The following is a 19708-nucleotide window of genomic DNA, read 5'->3' on the forward strand; positions in this document are numbered from 1 at the left end:
TGAGGAGGGAGTCTACATAGCCAGACAATCCTGCTGTCAGGGTGCCAATGCCTGAGATGATGGGGCGCCCAGGATTTCCAGGTTTATGGATCTTGGGTAGCAGATAGAATACCCCAGGTCGGGGTTCCAGGGGTGTGTCTGTGTGGATTTGTTCTTGTGCTTTTTCAGGGAGTTTCTTGAGCAAATGGTGTAGTTTCTTTTGGTAACCCCCAGTGGGATCAGAGGGTAATGGCTTGTAGAAAGTGGTGTTGGAGAGCTGCCTAGCAGCTTCTTGTTCATATTCCGACCTATTCATGATGACGACAGCACCTCCTTTGTCAGCCTTTTTGATTATGATGTCAGAGTTGTTTCTGAGGCTGTGGATGGCATTGTGTTCTGCACGGCTGAGGTTATGGGGCAAGTGATGCTGCTTTTCCATAATTTCAGCCCATGCACGTCGGCGGAAGCACTCTATGTAGAAGTCCAGTCTGTTGTTTCGACCTTCAGGAGGAGTCCACCTAGAATCCTTCTTTTTGTGATGTAGATAGGAAGGTCTCTGTGGATTAGTATGTTGTTCAGAGGTTGTTGGAAATATTCCTTGAGTCGGAGACATTGCTGGGAATATTCCTTGCTCCAACCTTCCTCTGTTGGTTGCTGGGCAGAGTCTTGTTAAAAGTTAACGATTCTACTGGAAGCAACCCAATTGCTCTACCAGAGTGGAACTATTTAATGTTGATAGTCCCTTGATGGCCCTATGTCAGCTTCCCAGATTTAATCCGTTCCTGCTACAGATTGGAAGTTGTAATGAACACCAAAGGTGACGATAATAAATGTTGTTAATGAAAAATTAACTTGACAGACTTATTATCAGACTGTCATAGATGGATATTACATATACTGATCACTATATGTGGGGTCAGGAAGGAATTTTCCTCCAGGTCAAATTGGCAGTGATCTTGTGATTTTTTTTTTTTTTTTAACGTCTTCCTCTGCAGCCTGGAGTGCAAGTTGATTGCCAGGATTATCTGAGTATATCTCACTTAATCAATTTGCTGCCACTGCGGGCATTGATGCACCTTCTATTCTCTACCTGTTGCATGTAATAATTTAGTCTCCTGTGGGCTGTAATAATGGGGTCTAATTTTGGTTGTTGGGTTTAATATGCAAGTGCTGGGTGGTGTTATGGCTTGTGATAAATAGGAGGTCAACTAGATGATCTAGTGGTTCTCTCTGACTTTACATTTATTTTCCAAACTTTGGCATATTATATCTTTAAGTCTTTTACTGTCTTAAACAGGGCATATGAGTGCCATTAACGTTAATCAGAAATAAGCACGTGCATCAAAAAAAAAAAGACTATATTGTCCTCTTTAGGGAGTTACACTGTTTTAATACATTTGTTTTTATTACATAAAACTTGGCGTGTTAATTTCTGTAAGCATCAGTTATCAGACAAGAGGTAATTGTTTTCAAGTTTTTTTTTTCTGTTGTACTTTAGCTGATGCTCCAGTGTCTTCATTTTTTGCTGAGGATATACTTACACAGAGATATTGTTACTCAATAAAGATACCTATGAACATGTAAAAGAAATATGGTTTAAGTCTACTTGAAGAGACAAATTAGTTCTGAAAGATTCGGTCAAAAATAACTACAAGGAATTAAGTTTTGACAACTTGGAAGAAAAAATCTAATTTTATTAAGTAGAACAGAGAAAATTAGCCATTCAGATGTATCTGTGAGGTGAAGAGTGATAAACGTGCCAGAATGAGGTTGGGAGGAAATGGTTTCTTACAAAGTCCTTCAGATGTATACTTATATGAAGTAGTATCATAAATTCAGTCTATCTGATGCACTTTTGAAACCAGCATGGTATATTCAGATTCTTCAGAATCAAAGCTTTCATTTAAAAAAAAAAAGTAAGTAAGGGTTAGCTTTCATAGTAACTGATACACAGTGGTGGTGTCCTCAGTTTGCAGAGAGTGTGAAACTATGGTGCTGGGAGTCAAGATCTTCCTTACTCCCATTAATTTAATTAGAATATTACTTCTGACACTAGTATTTAACTGCTGGTCATTCTATCAGCTGTGATGGTGAAATTGTGGGTGAGAATGAAACACACACAGGAATTTAGAGTTGTTGCATGAAAAAAAAAGTGAAGAAAGAGTCGATAGAGATAAATAGGGAAAAGAGGATAGGAAAAAGAAAGATATACAAGACAGAAATAGCTGTTGTCCTGGCCTGAAAATATTTTCCCACTGAACAATAGTGAACGCAGTTTAACAAAGAATAATATCTGAAAGTTGAATCGCCATATAAAGGCCGTATTCTACTTTTAATCTTTGATCCATCATTGCACTGATATCAATGGATTGTGGATTTAAGGTAGAGTATAATCCTAAATTTATGAAGCAGCATATGGACTGTAATAGTGCCAACCCCAAGAGTTCATAAATGAGTCAGAACCTCCAAAATCATGAGATATATATTTTAATTTGGGTTTTTTTATTTGTCTTTTTGTTTTTAATCTTTAGAGTGAACTTGCATTATGTTTTTAAGCTTTTCTCCTCAGCTATGAAGCTTGTAAGCTTAACTTTATTTGAAACGAAGGGGAGATTTTCATTTAACCCCAGGAGTCCAAGAGTTGGACTTCTAAGAAAAACACGAAATATCATGACAAAGATCAGAAAAGTTGGCAACACTGGTTTAACTACATATGGAATTTGGCCCCCTCCAAAAATAGGTATAAATTGTTGCCTTTAATGGGTAGAAAAGTCTCATAATATATAAAATCTTAAGATAAATATAAGAAAAACGTGAACCTGTTTAGTAACACAACAACCCTACATATTAATGAGACATTTACTAATCAGCTTCCTTTATAAAGCCTTATATTAACCTCCTAAAGCTATGGCTTGGTCTGAGCGTTGCCTTGTTTACCCTAAAAACAAAGGAGAATGTTTCTGCAAAATTTAAGAAAGTGAATCTAATTGTTCTTGAGCTACAGATAATTAAAATATTCTGATTAGAAATTTTTTACTTTGTCTAACATTTTCCTCTTAGTTCAAAAAACAGTTCGGGTCTCCCCCTTCAGACTTCTGATATAAGCAAATCTTGGGCCATAATTGTGACCCTAAGTCTGCAAGCCAAAGCACATGTTTAACTTTACTCACAGTTGTAGACCCATTGACTTAAATTTAGGACTGAATCCTACAAAACTGTACTCAGCTGAGCAGTCATCACTTGTGCAAAAAGATTCGCTGAAGTCAAAGGGACTACTCACCTTAGTTTGTTTTTACAGAATCATGACCTCATTTAATGCATTGTGAAGTTAGCATGTTGAAGAGAAGATGCAGAATTTCATGTTGATATTCTAATAAAATTTCAGGCTAATATTCTAATAAACATCCATGTTGACTGTGCACTAAATTATTTAAATCTATGTCGTTAGATGGCAGTATTTCACTATTTACTGGAATTTAAATTACATGTTTTTTATCAGAGAAATTGTGATTTTTATGTGAATTTGTTTTGTTGATGGGTCATTTCCTGTGGGAAAAAAAACAAAAAAACAAAAACCTGTGTCAAAATTACAATTTAAAATGCTAGTAGAGAGAGATTAATTTTCTGGTTTTGTTCCCCCCCCCTTTTGCATTATATAATTTAAGTTTCTGATATTTCATGCTTTTAAAAATATGGAGCTATATAAGCATCTTCTAGCATAGAGGGAATTACACATACAGACTCTAATGTGTATAGCACATATCTACTTGTACAGTTATTAAATACAACAAAAATATATGGTCTTGTAATATGATAGAGATTTTACATATACAAGTCAGAAAATTTAAAGCTGTGGTTTCCATAGCAATTATAATTCAGCTTCCTTGTATGCGCTGTATTACTATGTATGGTGTTCAATTTGAAGATTTTATTTATAATGTGACGATTACATTCATTGTGAGAATATCTATGAATTTTTTATCTACAGTAGTAAAATGTCAACACAACATTTCATGAACAAAGCAAATGGACACATCTTGCTTTTAATTTCTATTTTTTTAAAGAAACGGACAATGCAGCATGCTTACTATGACATTCAGATTTTTGTATGTGACTAATGTGTGCACTAACTTTTTTCCGGAAGTATAGTTCAGAAGTTCGTATGTAACGGAATTGAAAAAAATCTTTTTTTTTTTTTTTTTAAAGAAAATATCCTGTTGTGTATTTGGTATGTTGGAGGTTCTGTGGAAATATTTCATACACTGCTATTTGGCTACCTCAGCAGCATGAAAGAGAGGCTGTCTGTGAATTTTTTTGTGCATACAACATTTGTTTAAACAAGGAATTGTTTGGGTAATGGCAGTCTTGCGTTTAAGGCACAAAATTGGACGTTGTGAGATAGGGATAATCCTGGTTTTGCTACAGACTTCCTGTGTGATGTTATCCAAGACACTTAGGTCTCCAATGTGCAATGAAAACACTGAAGTCAATGGGGGTCTGCATGGATACGGGGGTTTGCCCATATTTCTCAGTGCAGGATTGGGTCCTTAATCCGCAATTTTAAAACTTGAAAATTTTCCCATAACTTCTGTTCCTTACGCTCTCCACCTGTAAAATTAGGATGATAAATGTTTTACCTCGTAGGAGATTCGTGTTGGGACACAGATTTACTAATATGTGTAAAGTATTCTGAGACCCTTAGAATAAAAATATAGCTCTAATCCTCCTGTTAGTATTCTCCCAAACCTCTTTTCGAGGAATGTCCAATTGGGTAACACATCTTCCACCCAGTTCTGGTCTAAGTAAGGATTATTTTTCTTCCCCCTGTTTTGGGGAGATATAAAATGGCCACAGCATAGATCTTCCAATTGAATGAGTTAAATTCTTTTGTTTCCGCAGGTTCTTGACTGAAATCTGAAAGTTTTACCACAGCAAAGGGTTTTTACTTTTGTCTCTAGATTTAAAAAAAAAAAAAAAAAAAAAAAAAGCCTGTACTGGTGCTAAAAGTCATTAATAATGAAAGATGGAGTCCCATGTGCCAAAGCAGAGATCCTTTACAGAAAGATGAAGTTTGACATAAAAATACCATGAGATTCTGCCATATTGTACTTAAACTCTCTCCAAGTACATACACAATTTTAGCTTTATACTAACTTTAAACTCTACCACGTCAAATCTCAAGAACATTGAGGGAGTGGTCAATTTAATTAAAAATTGCCGTTTTCCAGAGGATTTTTTTTCCTTTAAACATTTTCAGTGGACCATAAGATGGCGTCTGGGCATAAAATGGTAGTGTCAGTTTCCTGGGATGCCAGTTTTCTATAAAGATACAATTGCTTACATCCAATAACTGTGCTAGCAGTTTGTCTGCTGCTCTGTGCCCAGATCTGAGCCTTCTGCTATATGTTTTAATTGATTTTCTTTCCTTATGATGCTTATTCAACTTCCCAAATTTTATAAAGTATCTTGGCTAGCCTTCTCCAACTCTAGTCATGGCAACATTGGCAATGTCCCTGTACAAACAATGCTACAGAATGTCATGATATGTTTTCATTTGACTCCAGCATTCCCATTAAATTTGTTTCCTCTACCTTACCTTCCCATGAGTTCATAGTAGCTGGAATAGGAAAAACAGTATGGTATGCCCCACTGCAGTGAGAAGTATTAATGCTGCCTGTTTCATGATGTCTTTCCAAGTGATGTGTTCTAACATATAATACAAAGAATTATATTTTTTCTATTTGAACCTACTTTCTCACTCTCTGTGAAAGCTAAAATTGCATACATTGTTTGAGATTTTAATTTGGTATACACGTTAATCACACTTATTTCTGCAGATATATTTGTGTACGCGTATTCTTGTGAAGTAAAATGAAAGTAAGGCAAAATGGATGTCATAAAATACAAAACAAATTCAAGAAATAAAACACAAGGAGAACTGTAGAGCAAATGATTTTCTTATTCCTCTCTTTAGATCACATTACAGTATTATATGTATTAGTGGTTGGATGACAAAGTTTTGTTTGTTATACCGCAGGTTCTCAACCTTTTTCTTTCTGAGCCCCCATCCCGCCCCCCAAGCATGGCCTATTTGTGCTACAGTAACAGGTTTTCGGCATATAAAAGCCAGGGCCAGCGTTAGGGGTAGCAAGCAAGCGGATTGCCTGGTGCCCCATACCACAGGGACACCTGCAAAGCTACATTGCTCAGGCTTCAGCTTCAGCCCCAGGTGGCTGGGCTCAGGGCCGCAGGTGGCAGGGCTTTGGGTTTCTGCCATGGACCCCAACAAGTCTAAAGCTTTCCCTGCTTGGGGGACGCCCAAAACCTTGCGGACCCCTAAGGGTCCATGGACCTGTGGTTGAAAACCACAGTGTTACACAAATAGTTAATTTGTTAATATTACTTGTTGAAGTCATGCTGGGGGATGAAGAGAATGGGACAATAATAGATTAAACAGAAAGCAATGCTATGTTATGAAGAATACAAGCACCATCCTCTTGTACTTCTTAAAAATTACCATTTCTCTTCAAGGGAGCGTAGGCATTATTCCAATAGGTTGTTATCTTTGTACTATTTATGTGTATGATCAAAGATTTTTTGTGTAAGTAGACCTCACTTTAAAATCTGTGTTTAAGATCTCCTTAACTAACAAGTTTATATATAATTATAAATTAATCTGCATTTTTTTCTTAATTTCTCTAATCTAGAGTAATGAAAGCATATCTGCTGTTGTTACTGACCTCAGCATTATAATGGAATGTGGTGAATATTTGGATTTAAGCAAGTTTGTGTCCAGGTAAGGTTTTTGTTTGTTAAATAAATTATTTTTGTATGGTTGATATGGTTCATTGTACTAGAGAAAGTATTGAGTGGGTTGATTCTTTGGATTTGTTGAAAAAGCTGTGTCATTTTCTTCGCTTGGTAACATGTTGTAATCAGTGGCTCTTAAATACCTTCAGATTACTGGGTTTGATACAGGAATTAATAGAGGTAATTCTATGGTTTATGTCATGGCAGGAGGGCAGATTAGATTATCATAGATTTTTAAGGCCGAAAAGGGCCATTTATGAATTATGAAGCCATATTAAAAACAGGAATACATATTTTTGCTATGTGTTTTAGAACTTTGTATTGCTTAATCCAGAGATAATTTAACTAATTTCAATTAATATGCAAGAAATCCTTTCAAGGTCTGCTTTTCTGTTCCAACATTGTTATACATGGGCAAAATGTGTGTGATCGCATCTCCCTCTAGTGAATGACCCTCAAAGGATAGGAGTCTGTTTCTTATTCCTAGCTAGTTAAGGGACAACTGGTCAAGCAGTCTTATATAAAGGGATGTGTGGTTGTCTCAGTTTGCATATAAGATGTAAACAATGTCCTCAGCAAGAGAAAAGAAAGAAGACAAAGAAAATCTGCATCTCAGCACACAAGTGACAGAAAACAGCATGTAGCATCTTACCTCACTAGACTCTGTTTCCTTCTGCTCAGCTGGTTAGAACTTTGAGGGGGCTAAACAACAAAAATGAGGGGCAAACACCCCAAGGTGTATCTCTCCCTGTCAATCTCCTCCTTCGTACCTGAGAAGACAAAAGAAACAGCCATTGGACTTTGGGAGAGAGGTCCAGATCTGTAAAGTTTGGTCAGTAATTCTGTTAGAAGGATATAGTAAGGACTTCACTTTGAATCAAGGATAGTTTAAGTTAGGCCCTAGGAAGTGTTTTAACTTTATTTTTCTTGTAACCATTTCTAACTTTTGCCTCATTGCTTGTAGTCATTTTAAAATCCCATTGTAGTTAAATAAATATTTTTATTCTTTAATTGAAACTAATCCGGTGTGTTTAACTTAAATTGGGTAACGCCATTTAAGGTGGCAAGTTGTTGTGTATTGTTCCCTTAAAGGGACAACAGATATAATATATTTGGACTGTCGAAGAGAGGGCTGGTCAGTACAATACATATATTTTTGGGAAAATCTAGGACTGGTAGTGTGTTGGGGTCACTCTGCAGAAAGAACCCAGGCTGGTAAAAGCTAGCGTGTGACCCGTGTGTGGCTGGCAGGCTGCAATTACCTATAGACATTCAAGGTGTTTGCATGCTGGCAGGCTGCTTGTGAGTGGGTCAGGTGGTAGCTACTGCAGTCAGGCATTTTAAGGCACCCAAGGTGCAGAGCAGCCCCTCACTTGGCTAGATTGCACCCCAGTATGTCACAGTCATGCTACCAGTCCGGCCTACAATGGTCTTTTTTTAAACAAGTTTAATATTTTTATTGAAGTGACTTGTAAAGTACATATTTATCTTTCTTATCAGAGAGGTGAGAAGTAAGTAGAGGCTGGCATTTGAACCCACAATCTCCTGTTTACTAGACAGTTATTTAACCAGCTAAGCCATGGCATTTAGTGCTACCATCCTCATAGGTCAGGAATGTGAGGCTTACTACTGGTATCGTGTAACCTGCCTTGAATCAGTTGCTTGGTGACTAAACTGGGAACCCCACCACACACCAATTCATAGTGGTGGGTATGCCAGATACCCACTGGAATGAAAAACAATATTCACAAAGGAGTAGTTCTGTCTGGCACTGATACCTTGTAGACAGTTCTTGGTTGAACAGAAGCTAGGGCAGAAAACTCTGAACTGAATTCACTGGGGAGAAAGCGTCAGGTGGTTGGCATTGCAACTCAGTTCTGCTCTCTGGCATCTCCTGCATTGGTGCTGGCTTCCAAATATCTTTGGTCTTTCGTGCCTTTTGATCCAGTCAGTAGGACCAAATCCCCCCTCCTGGTAATAATGCAAGCCTCCTTATTTTTCTGCCTAGGTGTATGTGCCAAAGGTTTGGGTATGATGGTTGCCCTCTTCATTGCTTGCCGGAATGTGAGGACAATCTGCACTGTGCGGATGACCTCAGTGAGGTCGATGACCCTGGAAAGGTTGCCACCATTGACAGAGAGCTGGAGAAGCTTGACATAGATGTAGCCACTCTCTCTGAAATCAGACTAGTTGACGCAGGCTCTCTATGCGAGATGCATTATGCCTTCATTTAGCATGGAAAAAGGAAACGACCATCACAAATGTGGGATGGTTGGTTTTGCAGTCAACTTCTTAGCACCCAGGGTCAAATGTCCCATTGCAATATGAGGATGTATTATATCACTAAGAATATCTTCCACAGGCAGCTTTGCCAACATCACTGTTACCTTTGCCCCAGCACTTTATTCCACCCTTCAAGAGAGGAACTTGTTCTATTAGTAGGTAGACAGTGTCACCGGCAAACTACCACTAGGTGAGTGACTATATCTATTGGGATAGTTCAGTGTTAGAGTCGCCTCTCATCACAAGATGTGGTTGCTATGCACAGGCCACCATGGAGTAGGAAAAATAAATAACAGTGGGCAAACACTACAGGAGTACTGTGCATTGGTTATAACTATTTCGAGAGGTAGTCATGGCCAGAAGGTCTCCTGGAGACATCCCACATGTAGCCACTGGCACCAGCTGGATTTAATTGTCACCCAGAGAAAACACCTACAGGATATTCTCCATACTTAGTTTTTACAGTTCAGACTGTGACACAGACCATGCTGCAAAATGAGGAAATTCCATTGTATCAAACAAAGCTGTTCGCCCACACGTTAATATCAACAACACAAAAGACCAAGGAGGATGTCTTCAACTCACTAAAAATCTCCGGGAAGCTGTGTCCTGCGTTCCACCTCCCCTGATTGCTGATGCAGCGTGGAACACACTTAGACTGAATATCCATATAGCTATAGTCTTCACTTTTGGTAAAAAGAATGTACAAGATAAAGATTGGTTTGCAGCATATGCTGAAAAAATGTTTCCAGTTATTGAAGGAAAATGCACAGCATATCTCCACCACATAGGAACCACTGTCCTGGACATGTTCTAACTTCAGAGTGGCCTAGAGCTCATTGCAGTGAAGAGAAAGACAATGAGCTCAATCATACTGTCTGTCTATATGAAAAGATAACGAGGAGTCCGGTGGCACCTGAAAGACTAACCGATTTGGGCATAAGCTTTCGTGGGTAAAAAACCCACTTCAGATCCATGGACTGAAAATTACAGATGCAGGCATTATTATACTGACACATGAAGAGAAGGGAGTTACCTTACAAGTGGAGAACCAGTATTGACAAGGCCAATTCAATCAGGGTGGATGTAGTCCACTCCCAATAATTGAGGAGGAGGTGTCAAAGCCAGGACAGGGGAAGTTGCTTTTGTAGTGAGCCAGCCACTCCCAGTCCCTATACAAGCCCAAATTAATGGTGTTAAATTTGCAAATGAATTTTGTTCTGCAGTTTCTCCACCAGGAGGAGGCATTTCTCTACCAGGAGGAGGAGTCAGGAACAGGGATTAATTAGATGAGGCTCAGCTGGATGGGAAAAGAAGGGGCTTGTAGAAAGCCCAGGAACTGAGAGCAGCTAGGGGCTCCAGGGAAGTAGCCCAGAGTCACTCCCTGGGTGAAGAGAGGTGGGTTTGGGACTATAGAGGGTAGTCTACAGTTAATCCCTGGGAGGAGAGAGAGCCAGAAAGGTAGGCAAGGGTCAAGAGAAAAGCAACAAGGAGTTGGATAGGTTTCAGAGTAACAACCGTGTTAGTCTGTATTCGCAAAAAGAAAAGGAATACTTGTGGCACCTTAGAGACTAACCAATTTATTTGAGCATAAGCTTTCGTGAGCTACAGCTCACTTCATCGGATGCATATTGTGGAAAGTGTAGAAGATCTTTTTATACACACAAAGCATGAAAAAATACCTCCCCTCACCCCACTCTCCTGCTGGTAATAGCTTATCTAAAGTGACTACTCTCCTTACAATGTGTATGATAATCAAGGTGGGCCATTTCCAGCACAAATCCAGGGTTTAACAAGAACGTCGGGGGGTGGGGGGGTGGGGAGGAGGAAAAAACAAGGGGAAATAGGTTGCCTTGCATAATGACTTAGCCACTCCCAGTCTCTATTCAAGCCTAAGTTAATTGTATCCAATTTGCAAATGAATTCCAATTCAACAGTCTCTCGCTGGAGTTCGATGGTCACATAAACACCACCCTATACCGGAAACCTACTGACCGCTATTCCTACCTACATGCCTCCAGCTTTCACCCTGACCACACCACACGATCCATTGTCTACAGCCAAGCTCTGCAATACAACCACATTTGCTCCAACCCCTCAGACAGAGACAAACACCTACAAGATCTCTATCAAGCATTCTTACAACTACAATACCCACCTGCGGAAGTGAAGAAACAGATTGATAGAGCCAGAAGAGTTCCCGGAAGTCACCTACTACAGGACAGGCCTAACAAAGAAAATAACAGAACTCCACTAGCCGTCACTTTCAGCCCCCAACTAAACCCCCTCCAATGCATTATTAAGGATCTACAACCTATCCTGAAGGATGACCCAACACTCTCACAAATCTTGGGAGACAGGCCAGTCCTTGCCTACAGACAGCCCCCCAACCTGAAGCAAATACTCACCAGCAACCACGTACCACACAACAGAACCACTAACCCAGGAACCTATCCTTGCAACAAAGCCCGTTGCCAACTGTGCCCACATATCTATTCAGGGGACACCATCACAGGGCCTAATAACATCAGCCACACTATTCAGAGGCTCGTTCACCTGCACATCCACCAATGTGATATATGCCATTATGTGCCAGCAATGCCCCTCTGCCATGTACATTGGTCAAACTGGACAGTCTCTACGTAAAAGAATAAATGGACACAAATCGGATGTCAAGAATTATAACATTCATAAACCAGTCGGAGAACACTTCAATCTCTCTGGTCACGCGATTCCAGACATGAAAGTTGTGATATTACAACAAAAAAAACTTCAAATCCAGGCTCCAGCGAGAGACTGTTGAATTGGAATTCATTTGTAAATTGGATACAATTAACTTAGGCTTGAATAGAGACTGGGAGTGGCTAAGTCATTATGCAAGGTAATCTATTTCCTCTTGTTCTCCCCCCCCCCCCCCCCGAGACGTTCTTGTTAAACCCTGGATTTGTGCTGGAAATGGCCCACCTTGATTATCATACACATTGTAAGGAGAGTGGTCACTTTAGATAAGCTATTACCAGCAGGAGAGTGGGGTGAGGGGAGGTATTTTTTCATGCTTTGTGTGTATAAAAAGATCTTCTACACTTTCCACAGTATGCATCCGATGAAGTGAGCTGTAGTTCACGAAAGCTTATGCTCAAATAAATTGGTTAGTCTCTGAGTTGGATAGGGCAGACCTTGGCTGTTAAAGTGAGGACCCCTGAGTTGGAATCTGGAGTAGAGGGTGGGCTTGGGTTTCCTTACCAGCCACTGGGGAAGTGGTGCAGTCCACACAGTGGAAAGTGGACTGCCTGGGGCAGTTCGCCTTCGAAGACTTCGAGGACGTAAGGGGAGGACTTTTGGGACCTGGTCAAAGGGCCCAGTCATGAAGAGGAAGCTGTAGCTCCTGGAGCTAGAGGGGCAGGAGAGAGGACCTTGGGTGGAGAGACTGCTAGAGGATCCAGCAACTGGACGGAGCTAACCCCCAGAGTGTCCAGGAGGAGGTGACTCTAGCGGTGAGTGGGCCACAAGACAGGGAATAGTAAACTAATTTATTGCATAAATTACCCTTTCCGTTTTGTATTTTGTTTGACACTTTGAGAATGGCTTCAACTTTGTGTTTCCTAACTAGTTAAACTTTGACTTTGTCAGTAGAATGCAGCATTTTGTGCTGTATCTGCAACACATCTGTATTATATTAAACTTTGCATGGGCTTAGTTCTGGGGGTGGGTGTGTTATGTGACGGTGGTCTGTTGTAGTTTTGTGTGTGTGAGAGAGAGAGAAAGGGAACCCCATGAGACAATCATTATTACCACAGCTGTAAGAGTCATTTCTTGTTTTTATATCTGGTGCAAAAAGTCATGAGTACTGTGCTGAGTTAATTTTTTTTTCTTTGGAAGTAGTTAAGGGATCCTGTTTCTTTTATAATGGATTTTTGTTTCTTACATACTTTTTGTTTTTACTGATACACTTTTGTAAAAGTGGTACAGAAATTGGATAGGGACTATTTTATTGTGGCCTGATAGGGAGTTACTGTGTTCCTAAATTTGTCTTCTGTTTCTTGGATAACTTCTCTGTCACATGCACAATAGCTTTTGAGATCAGTTCTTTCTGTAGTTAATGGAATTTTTTTTTTAATCCACTCTGGTTCTAGACTGCTAAATTCTTTCCAAAACAGTCTTAAATTATGAGTTCTCTCACAGATCTACCTATTTCTTTGAAAATTTTTCTTAATACTTAAGGATACACGCAGGTTACCATTACAAAAAACACAGCAGTGTAGTGCCAATACTTCATATTTCTTCACATCATTATTAAGCTAACCAATAAATTTTTGTTTATGTTGTTGGTCTGTCAGAACTCCAAGTAATTTGAAGGAGTCTCCTACAGTGTTAGGAACACTTTGAGAATCATTTCCAAACTGGCAAAAGTGAGTGATTGTAATGTGGCATTTCACTCTCTGAAATGAGTGAACGAAAACAGCAATAACTGTGGGAATGCAGGGTCAGGGGAGACCTAGTTAACTTCAGTGCTGTGAATTATTTCTTGTGAAAATAGAGTTTCCATTTTGTTTCAGATTTCTGAAAACCTTCTTGACAGCTGAATGAGTCAGAGTAGAAATATTTTTCTTCAGGCTCTCCTGCTTATCCATCGGTTCTCAAACTTTTGTATTGGTGACCCCTTTCACATAGCAAACCTCTGAGTGTGACTTCCCCCCCGTATAAATTAAAAACACTTTTTAATATATTAAATACCATTATAAATGCTGGATGCAAAGCTGGGTTTAGGGTGGAGGCTGACAGCTCGTGACCCCCCATCTAATAACCTCGCAACCACCTGAGGGGTCCTAACCCCCAGTTTGAGAACTCCTGTGCTTACCCTTCAAAAACTTAGGTTTTTGTACTCATTTCCTTCACTCCCTCTGACACTGAAGAAAATCACTTATCTTACACGTGTACCGTCAAAGCCAATACTCATTTTGTATTTGGTACAGTAATGTGGTTCACTGTCTCATATGTAGCAAACATTACGTCTGTACATATGTGTGTGTACTTAGGGCATGTCTACACTTGAAACTGCATGTTTTGTCCATACATGTTAAGTGACCCTTAACAAGTATTGCATGAGCAATGCCGATGCACCACAGTTACTCCTTGAATTAAGGTAAATTTGCCTTATATCATTGCTGCCACACAGGAGGATGATGGTTGAAAGCAAGTGATCAGCATTCAGGTCTTGCATCCCATGGTGGATTGCTCTGCAACTGTACTTTATGCATTCTGGGATTTTTCGTACATCTGTTGTGGGATACCTACTAGAAGGCAGTGGAATTTTGGGATTTGGGGTCAAATTAAGTAATTCCCAAGATTGCTCTTCTTTCATCCCATCATCCATCTATATTTTGTGAGCCAGTAGTATTTTCAAAGTGCTGTCTGGAAGCATGGAGGAGGCATTGGCAAGCACTGTTATCCTCATGGTGGTGAATAGGTTGTTGCATGAATACCTGAATTTTGTTCAGTTACTTAAGGAACAGGGCCTGTTAGGAGGAGGCTGAAACTGACCAACATGTCTCCTTGATGTTTTCCTGGAACGACTTCACTTGGTGACGTGCTGCTTTTTGTGCTCTAGCAATGACGGGCGGGACAGGATAGTGCTATAGACCTGGGATGATCAGCAGTGGTGGCAGAACTTTAGAATGTCCTAAAACACTTTCCTGGAAATCTGTGCAGAGTTTGCCCCAGAGCCTCAAAGCAGAACACCTAGATGAAAGCTGCCCTTAGCCTAGCCATCATCATTTGGAACCTCCCTACTCCCGATTGCTACCGGTCAGTAGCTAGCCAGTTTGGTGTCAGTAGATCAACCATCTCATGGACTCATAGACTTAAAGGCTCGAAGGCACTTCACCCACTCATTCCTATAATAGGCCCATAACCTCTGGCTGAATTACTGAAGTCCTCAAATCTTGATTTAAAGACTTGAAGTTACAGAGACTCCAGCATTTACTCTAGTTCAAACCAGCAAGTGACCCATGCTGAAGAAAGGAAGATGAAAAACCCCCATGGTCTCTGCCAATCTGACCTGGGGAAAATTTCCTTCCCAATCTCAAATAGGGCAATCTGTTAGAGCCTCAGCACGTGGTGAGACTTATCAGCCAGACATCTGGGAAGGAATTCTCTGTAGTAACTCAGAGTCCTCCCTGTCTAATGTCCCATCCCCAGCCTTTGGAGATATTTGCTAATAGATGCAGATGGGCCATGTAACATTGTAGGCAACCTCATCATACCATCCCCTCCATAAACTTATCAAACTCAGTCTTGGAACAAGTTAGATTTTCTTGCCCCCTCTGCTCCCTTTGGAAGGCTGTTCGAGAACTTCACCCCTCTTCGTTAGAAACCTTAATCTAAATTTCAAGTTTGATAAGCAGCAAGACCAAATGGCACCATAGCTAAATAGCAGAGTAAAAGGGCATCATTTAAAAATTGGAAGTTAAACCCCTACTGAGGAAACTCAAAATGAGCATAAACTCTGGCAAGTCAAGTGTAAAAATATAATTAGGTTGGCCAAAAAAAGAATTTGAAGAGCAGTTAGCAAAAGACACCACACTAACATCAGTTTTTTTTAAGTACATCAGAAGCAGGAAGCCTGCCAAACAGTCAGTGGGGTCAATGGATGATTAAGGTGCTAAGTGAGCACTCAAGAAAGACAAAGCCATTGCAGAGAAGCTAAATGAGTTCTTTGCATTGGTCTTCACTGCAGAGGATGTGAGGAAGATTGCCATACCTGAGCCATTCTTTTTAGGTGACAGATCTGGGGTCATTCCTGTGTTGGATTTACAATTACAATTAAAACTGGAGAAGGCCAACCCAAAGAGGAAATGCTTTTCTTCTTTATCCAATGAAGATTCAGCCATGCCTCTAATCCAGTGGTCACCAACTGGTTGAGGTCAATCATGGAGACTCTCCCAATTGATCGCGATCTCCGGTGGTGCAGCCAGGGATGGCAAGTTATATACACTTGTGGTGCCCGGGCTCCAGCAATATTCAGGGCCCAGGGGCCCAGCTCCACCAATGTTTAGGGCTGGGTCTCTCCCCCTACTTGCTGCCCCCGCTCACCTCCCCCAGCTCAGGTTGACTCTGCTTGGCCGGCTCCCTGAATCAACTGCTGCAGCAGGGTCCTAGTGCCCCCCATTCACTAATGGCAGGGCAGGCTTACCCTGCCCTTCCTCCCTAGCCTGAGCCTCTCCAACGCCCCCAACCCCAGCCCCAGACAGAGCCCTCATCCCCCCGCACCCAAATCTCTGTCCCAGCCCTGAGCACCTCCCACACCCCTAACCTCTCATCCTCAGCCCCACAGCCCTCACCCCTGCACCCCCTCGTATCCCCAAACTCCCTCCCAGATCCTGCACCCTCTCCCCCTTCCCACACCCCCCTCCTGCCCCAAACTCCCTCCCAGAGCCTGCACCCCTCCTGTACCTCTGCCCCAGCCCGGAGCCTGCACCCAGCACCCAAACTCCATCCCAAATCCTGCATCCCAGACCCCCTCCCCCACCCAAACTCCCTCCCAGATCCTGCACCCCAACCCCTTGCCCCAGCCCAGAGCCTACACACAAACTCTGTCCCAGAGCCTGCACCCCCTCATCCCCTCCTGCATCCCCACCCCCTGCCTCAGCTCGGAGCCTACAGCCAGCACCCAAACTCCTTCCCAGAGCCTGCACCCTTCACCCCTCCTGCATCCTAATCCCCAGTCTAAGACCTTCACCCCAGACCTCCTCCCCCCACCCAAACTCCCTCCTGGAGCCTTAGGCAGGTGGGGGGCAGAGTTTGGGAGGGGCAGGTTCTGGGCACCACCAAAATTTCTACAAACCTGCCACCCCTGGGTGCAGCGGGGCTGCAGCTAAGGCAGGCTCTCTGCGTGCCCTAGCCCCACTCCCGTGGCCATGGGGGGAGTAGAGGGGAAAGGGGTCTCTGCGAGCTGCTCCAAACCTCCTAACTCCTGGTCAGACACAGGAGGAGTCGACCTGGACTGTGGGTTCAGAAAAACGGCCAAGTTGAGGGCTGCTGTGAAGCTCCAAGGCAAGCAAATCTGCCAGTAAGTGCAAGACCCACCAAGGTAGAGGAGGAACTTTGTTACAACTGGTATCAGCAATGGGATTTGGTGTACACAGTGCGGCGGAAGAAGGAGGGTGTGTGGGGGGGGTAAGCCAGGGGGAGGTAGTGCGGGCACTGATGCAAGTCACGGCTGCCCAGCAGGAGACTACCCATGTCCAGGCAGCCGCCCAACAGGAGGCAGTGCGGCTGCAGCAAGAGACTAATGGCCTGCTGATGGACCAGGCTGCTCAAGACTGGGCAATGTGCGGGAACTGGTAAACCAGGTAAAGGCCCTTACAGAGCTGAATCACAGCTATGATGGGACGCAGATCATGCGGGCCAGCAATTGGCTGCAGAAAATGACGCGGGAGGATGATGTAGAGGCATACCTCCTGGCCTTTGAGAGGACAGCCCTGCGGGAGGCTTGGCCCCAAGAACAGTGGTCTGGCATCCTCACTCCATTCCTGTGTGAGGAGGCCCAGAAGGCCTACTATGATCTGCCAGAAGAGGCTGCGGCAGATTACCCCCAGCTGAAAGCAGAGATCCTGGCCAGATCTGGGGTAACGACTGCAGTGCAGGCCCAGCCATATCATGAGTGGAGGTACCAGGAAAACAAAACCCCACGGTCCCAATTCTATGACCTCAACCATCTCGCAGGAAAGTGGTTACGAACTGAGTCCCAGAGTCCGGAGGAAATACTAGAGGTTCTGGTCATCAACCGGTACATGAGAGGATTACCGCCAGACCTTTATGCCTGGGTAAGCCAGAATGAACCCTCCACCTATGACGAGGTTGTCGCACTGGTCGAAAGGTGAAGGACGGCGAGGGAGCTAACCCGACCAGTTAAGGAAGAAGCACCCCGGGTTAAACTAGCAGCACCAAGCCTTAGAGCTCGGGTGACTGGGCCGCCAGGAGAGCCCAGGTGGAAAAAGAGAGGGGCTGAAGGCCCACCAGAAGCAACAAATTGTTGGAGCACTGAGGGGGAAGAGGATCGTGATGTTAGACTGCCCAAACCAAGAGACCGGGGAATGCCTAGGGCTCCATACAGATGTTACGCCGGCGGGGAGTGGGGACACATAGCTGCACAGTGTCCCAATGTCGAGGAGCCTATGCAGAGTAACCTGGGGAACTGGGCAGACCCATGCTCCCTAATCCACCTTGTGGGGGGTCTCACTAACCCCACATATGTGCACCAGACCAGCGAAGCTAAATGGGGTAGAGACCACGGCACTGGTTGATTCAGGGAGTGCTATCACGCTTGTCTCTGGGAAGCTCGTGAAGCGTAGTCAGCTGCTGTGGGCTAAGTGTACGGGGATAATGTGCATCTATGGGACAGTTGGTTATTACCCCACCATCCCAGTAAAAATCGAGATTCAGGGGAACGCTACTGAGGTAGCAGCAGGGGTAGTCCCTAAACTCCGATACCCAGTGCTCATACGGAGGGACTTCCCAGGGTTTGGAGACTTACTCCCGGTCGGGGAATTGGAGAAAGGGGGAAGCCCTGAAGTTAGTGAGGCATCCACAGTAGACTGTCAACCCCCAATCTTCTCTGAAATATCCCCAGATTTGTTCTCCGCTCCCAGAGGGGCTAGAAAGACGAAAAAGGAAAGAAGGGCAGCTAAAGCCTTGGGAACCCGAATACTGGCCCAAAGCCAGAGGGTCGCTCACGTAGGTAGGCGGACCCGAGCAGCTGAAAAGGAGGCCACCCAGGAGGGAGAAGCACCCGAGTCTGACCCACACCCTAACGCCTCTGAACCAGTAGAGGCAACAGAGACTGGCCCCCTAGATCTCGGACAGATTAGCCCCTGGAGAGGAAATTTTGGACGGGACCAGGCTGAAGACCCAAGGTACAACAACATTAAGAAAGAGGTGACCGAAATAGATGGGGTCCCCGTGGAAGAGAAAACCCAGGGACCAGGACCCTACTTCATAATGAAGAAAAATCTCTTATACCGGATTGCACCAGTACAGGGGCAGAAGGTACAGCAGATCCTAGTACCTCAAAAACACCAGAATGCTGTATTAAGTCTGGCCCATAGTCATCTTTTTGGGGGCATTTGGGGGTAGAGAAGACCCTGGCATGGGTCCTGCGACGATTCTTCTGGCCCGGAGTACATGAAGAAGTGCGGAGGTACTGGGAGTCCTTCCCGGAGTGTCAGCTGCACAGTCCCCGTCCCCACTTGAGGGCACCTTTAGTACCCCTTCCCATCATAGAGGTCCCCTTCGAGCAAATAGCCATGGACCCAGTGGGACCCCTGGAGAAGATGGCTCGGGGCCACCAATATATACTTGTCACTCTGGATTATGCTACTCGCTACACAGAAGCCGTCCCCCTGTGGAACACGGCCTCTAAAACGATAGCGAAAGAGTTGATGGGGATCTTTGCCCGAGTGGGGCTACCAAAGGAGATCTTAACAGACCAAGGTACCCCATTTATGTTGAAGCTAATGAAGGACCTCTGTATACTGCTCCATATACGTCCCCTGAGAACTTCAGTTTATCATCCGCAGACCGATGGGCTGGTAGAAAGGTTTAACCGAATCCTCAAGGCAATGATAAGGAAAGTGGT

The 19708-nt window shown here is 43.1% G+C and overlaps 1 protein-coding gene across 2 annotated transcripts in view; it reads left to right on the forward strand.

The window, feature by feature from the left end:
* The window catches only part of CENPP (centromere protein P), a 315918-nt gene that overhangs the window by 7585 nt on the left and 288625 nt on the right, over positions 1-19708 (forward strand). For both annotated transcript variants that reach the window (XM_048858371.2, XM_048858370.2), the window contains exon 5: positions 6687-6775. In XM_048858371.2, coding sequence (XP_048714328.1) covers positions 6687-6775 — 89 coding nt within the window. The remainder of the gene's footprint in view (positions 1-6686; positions 6776-19708) is intronic.

This window comes from Caretta caretta, chromosome 7, assembly GCF_965140235.1.
Source record: "Caretta caretta isolate rCarCar2 chromosome 7, rCarCar1.hap1, whole genome shotgun sequence".
Taxonomy (NCBI): domain Eukaryota; kingdom Metazoa; phylum Chordata; order Testudines; family Cheloniidae; genus Caretta; species Caretta caretta.